Source organism: Macadamia integrifolia, chromosome 2 (genome assembly GCF_013358625.1).
Source record: "Macadamia integrifolia cultivar HAES 741 chromosome 2, SCU_Mint_v3, whole genome shotgun sequence".
In the NCBI taxonomy this organism is placed as follows: Eukaryota; Viridiplantae; Streptophyta; class Magnoliopsida; order Proteales; family Proteaceae; genus Macadamia; species Macadamia integrifolia.
In genome coordinates, this window is record NC_056558.1 from 5,523,897 (window position 1) to 5,527,953 (window position 4,057).

Genomic DNA, 4,057 nt, shown 5'->3' on the forward strand with positions numbered 1-4,057 from the left:
ATGGTCCTTGCTAATCAGATCATCCGTATGGGATACAAAAAGAAACTACAGATATTTGATATCTTTCTCTTTGAATGCGATCTCAATTCCAGCTATTATGTTGTCAAAACTGAACAGGAAAAATGCGACTATAGTCTTATAGATTGCATGATAATTGCTATTGTGAGAATAAAGCATAGCAGAAACCAAAATGAAATTCTCTTTGGAAAAAAGATCTGTTGATGGCCTGCCCAAACTTCCTTGTATGGATGGTACACCTAGTTGTGCCATGTGGAAAGATTACGTGGAAGTTTTGACCGTTAAAAAATGTGGGTAATGGTTTGGTTTAGCAATGTGTCAAATTTCAGGATCTAATTCATCATTTAACCTCCCAGGTAATGGCCTGTGTGCCCATGCACCCTTTGTGATCCACGAAGCCTCTTGGTAGCCCCTAAAATTTTTATTTTTCCGTGTAGTAAATTCCATTTGGGCTGAACCTTGACATGTGAACAGGGAACTGTAGGGTCTACACGCCCACCAAATTCAGTCCCATATGACTGGCACATGGCACATCTAGATGTGACCTCCACATAAGTAAATGTGGACAAGCTGGTTATGGATCCTTAGTCCATTTTTTTTTTCATCCATGCTTAGAGTAAAATAAATTAAGGTGCATTTCACTCCCTACTAAGAGACAATTCATGTATTTAATTTTATTCTACAGTACTAATGGCCGTTTTTGGTTGATAGACACACACTGATTTTTATTGACACATGCAGAGTAGTGAGGGCTACTCTTTACCCACCCACTGATCTACCTAAAATGGTTGTCCTCCATTTGACCAGATTAAAGTGGGTTGATCTCACCCTCGTTTCGTCTCAGATTAGGTTAGACATGGACATTTTCTGACACAGCGGTTGAACCTGTCAGAAACCAGCTGGTTAAGGCTAACCCTTGTTTAAATACGGAGAAGCTTTGTGGTTGGGTACTTAATCGTTGTCCTTAGTTATATACCTATTTTATATCACTGGTGTACAATGATATGTGGAGATGCAGTAATTTGTTGCATATGTAGCTTATGTTCCTGTTTTGTCAACTCGTCCTCATATCAGATGGAAGAATCAAAGAAAAGAAGGGAAAGATTGAAAGCAATGCAAATGGAGGCTGCTGATGTTGAAGCTTCTAACATTGCTGATGGTTCTACACCTCCTGGTTACCTATCCAATCCACGTATTGAGCCCTCTTCAGTTCCACTGGTGGAGGAGGCTGTTCCTAGGTTTGATTTTTACACAGACCCTATGGCAGGTTCCTCTGGTAACAAGAGGTGGAGAAGCACCATGCAGACACCACAAAATTATACCTCACACACAACTAGTAGTGGGTCTCCCATTTCTAGGTTGCCATCGTCTCTTTCAGGTAACATGCTATTTCTCTTACTGTCATTTTCAATTAGTTATGAATTTTCTTTGCTGAACTATTTTCAAACGCCAAAACCTCACGGCAAATTTAGGTTTTTTCCTTTTCATTTAGTGCCATTTTTTCTTAAAATGTTTTTGTATATCCCTCTTTTTTTGGTGTCCCCCCCCCCCTTCCTTTTTGTCCTGGAGGTTTTTGTATTATTTTTTTTTTAAGTAATAAAGAGATTATCAATGAAATGTAGCATATGGATGTGAGGATTTGCTATGTTTCTTGCGACAAATTTAATAATTTTTATTGTCTGAAAATGGAACATGTACCACTCGTAAAGAAATCTTAAAAAGGTACTGTAATTAATGTAAAGTTAAACTAGAACTAATAGCAGTTTATGTTTGTGATGTGGTGTTTGTCTTTCTTGACCTTTTCCAATCAATTCAATCCTTGTTGGCTGTTGCCATTTTTTTTTTGGGGGCGTGGGGGTGGATGGATTATCGAAGGATTTTCTAAAGTGAGATAGCCCAGAGTTTGAAGAAAGGTGTTGTAACCACCAACAACAGCTTGATAGAAGTTGCACAAGTTCAAGAACAACCTGTGAATCCACAGAGCAAAAAGCAGAAAGCTTGAGAGAGAATCTTGTTCTTGAACTTGGGTAACTTCTTTTTGTTCTTAAATATGTTTCTTTGAACTTGTGTAACTTCTTTCTGCTTTTTCTGTTTCAATCAGGTTCAAGGAATCCCAATGTTACTCCCACTCCTGCTCATCAATATCATATTAATTATTCTCCCAATAGTTATTCTCCCAATCAAAGAATTTATGAAGCATCAAATTTTGGTGGTTCAGATTCTTGGAGAAGTCCAGTTGGAAGTGCTAGTCCTTTTCATGGGCACCAAGGAACTCCTCCTGGTGTCTGGAACAGATCTGCTGGCAGGGCTGGCTATAGCTTTCCCTTCCATTCACCAAGAGGTCGTAGCTTCTCCAGTCCGCCTCCTGGATGGGGTGGTAGCCATAGTCCTTATTCTGGAAGAGGAAGCAATCATAAGTTCAGTAACAGCCCCAGCTTTGGTTCAGGACGAGGTGGTGGAAGAGGGCGTGGTTTACATGCTATTGCCTCAGCACACGAGAAACCATATATGTTCTACAACAAGACTATGCTAGAAGACCCATGGAGGCTGTTGACACCAGTTGTAAGAATTTCAGTTCTACCAGTTAGCACTCAGCATACCCATGATTCACCAAGATCTTGGCTTCCGAATTCACTTCTAAAGAAGGCTAGAGATTCAGAAGCAGTCAATGAGTCTAACTCTCAATCAAGCCTCGCTGAATGCCTAGCTGCCTCTTTCGAGGAGGCTGTTAATGATGCAACAAGTATTTAAGATCTAGGGATAGCCGTGAACGTGGGCTACTTTTATAGATCTCTTTGCTATGCTTATGATCTCAGAATGAGTTTGGTCTCTTTTGAAAAATCTACTGTTCCTCTACTGCCAAAAGCTCCAAAGGTAGCTGAGGAAGATCTCAAAGAAAAGGGTGGCCATGAGCAAGTATGCCAAGGCATGTAATTTATTTGGCATCAGTTTGGTCCAGAATTGTGAGAAGCTTAATACACCTCTCCCCTTAAGGAAGTTACTAATGAATGTGTCTTGATGTTTGATTGTTTGTCATTATGAATGGAAGTGGAAAAAGTGGCAATATTTTATGTTTTGTACAGTCCTTGCAGGCTTTGAAGCCAACAAAACCCTCCCAAAGTTGAATTCATAACTATATTTTTTTTTAAATAATTAATGGATTAACCTTCCAATTCTTTGACTTGCATTTGTCAAAGTTCACCCCCTCCAGGATTAAGCTCATTTCTAACGTGGGTAATCTTGGAAGTGGGATTCTTCCAAGGGCAGACTCACTCCCACTGAACGATAGTAGGCAATCTTTGGTTATCCGATCACTGACTACCAGCATCCCCTAGTGTTTTTCCTAAGAATTATATACTTCAGTTCTGTTTGAACCATCTCCCTACAGCACTCACAACAGGATCAAACATTTGAACTGCAATGCACTGGAGTAGCTTTGGCCTGTGTTTGGGATGCATTCTCGGAATAGATTCTAGGTCTAGAATATATTTTGAAGTCAAATTTTCTCTATTTTTTGCTTTGGAATATGTTCTCGACTCGAAATCTATTCCAAGAATGTTTACCAAACACAACCTTGATCTCCTATTAAGTATACTCAAATAAATTGCATGAGCACATACAATCATATGCTATCATGGCAACTCGTAATCGCATTGTCTAAAGTGCTAGATAACACATCAATGTAATGGTGAAGACCATTGCTTGCTCGGTCGGTTGGTATCCCCTACCAGTAGGTTATAAAAGTCCAAGGAGGTCTTGACGTCAACTCTCCTATCTTGATTGAGAGATCCAATAATATTGTTTCTCAAATAAATACAAATGAATACTAACATGAGAACAATGGTTCCATGCATTTTTTAGGTTTTACATTGATCTAAGTAAAAAGTGCTTTAGATGCACGAAATGCAAAACCTAAAGAAAATTTATTTTCATTTTGGTTATAGTTTTCCTTGGTCTAGGATAATGTTTCTCATAATAACCATATGGAAGGACCCAAATCCTTTTTGTTTTTTTTTTTGTTTTTGTTTTTTTTTTTTTT

The 4,057-nt window shown here is 38.8% G+C and overlaps 1 protein-coding gene across 2 annotated transcripts; it reads left to right on the forward strand.

Moving 5' to 3' along the window:
• The first annotated feature begins 42 nt into the window (after positions 1 to 42).
• On the forward strand, positions 43 to 3,094 carry LOC122094017 (protein SICKLE-like). 2 transcript variants are annotated; one of them, XM_042664622.1, is made up of 2 exons: positions 43 to 1,396; positions 2,237 to 3,094. In XM_042664622.1, the coding sequence occupies exons 1-2, from the start codon at positions 1,018 to 1,020 to the stop codon at positions 2,767 to 2,769; spliced, it is 912 nt and encodes a 303-aa protein (XP_042520556.1). In that variant the 5' UTR covers positions 43 to 1,017; the 3' UTR covers positions 2,770 to 3,094. The 2 variants fall into 2 exon arrangements, with proteins under 2 accessions (XP_042520556.1, XP_042520550.1); XM_042664616.1 differs by having other exon boundaries at positions 557 to 1,396; positions 2,120 to 3,094.
• The last annotated feature ends 963 nt before the right edge of the window (positions 3,095 to 4,057 follow it).

Coding starts and splice junctions, on each gene's coding strand:
- LOC122094017 (XM_042664616.1), top strand. CDS start 1,018: ATGATATGTGGAGATGCAGTAATTTGTTGCATATGTAGCTTATGTTCC. Junction 1,397..2,119: donor GTTGCCATCGTCTCTTTCAG/GTAACATGCTAT, acceptor TGTTTCAATCAG/GTTCAAGGAATCCCAATGTT.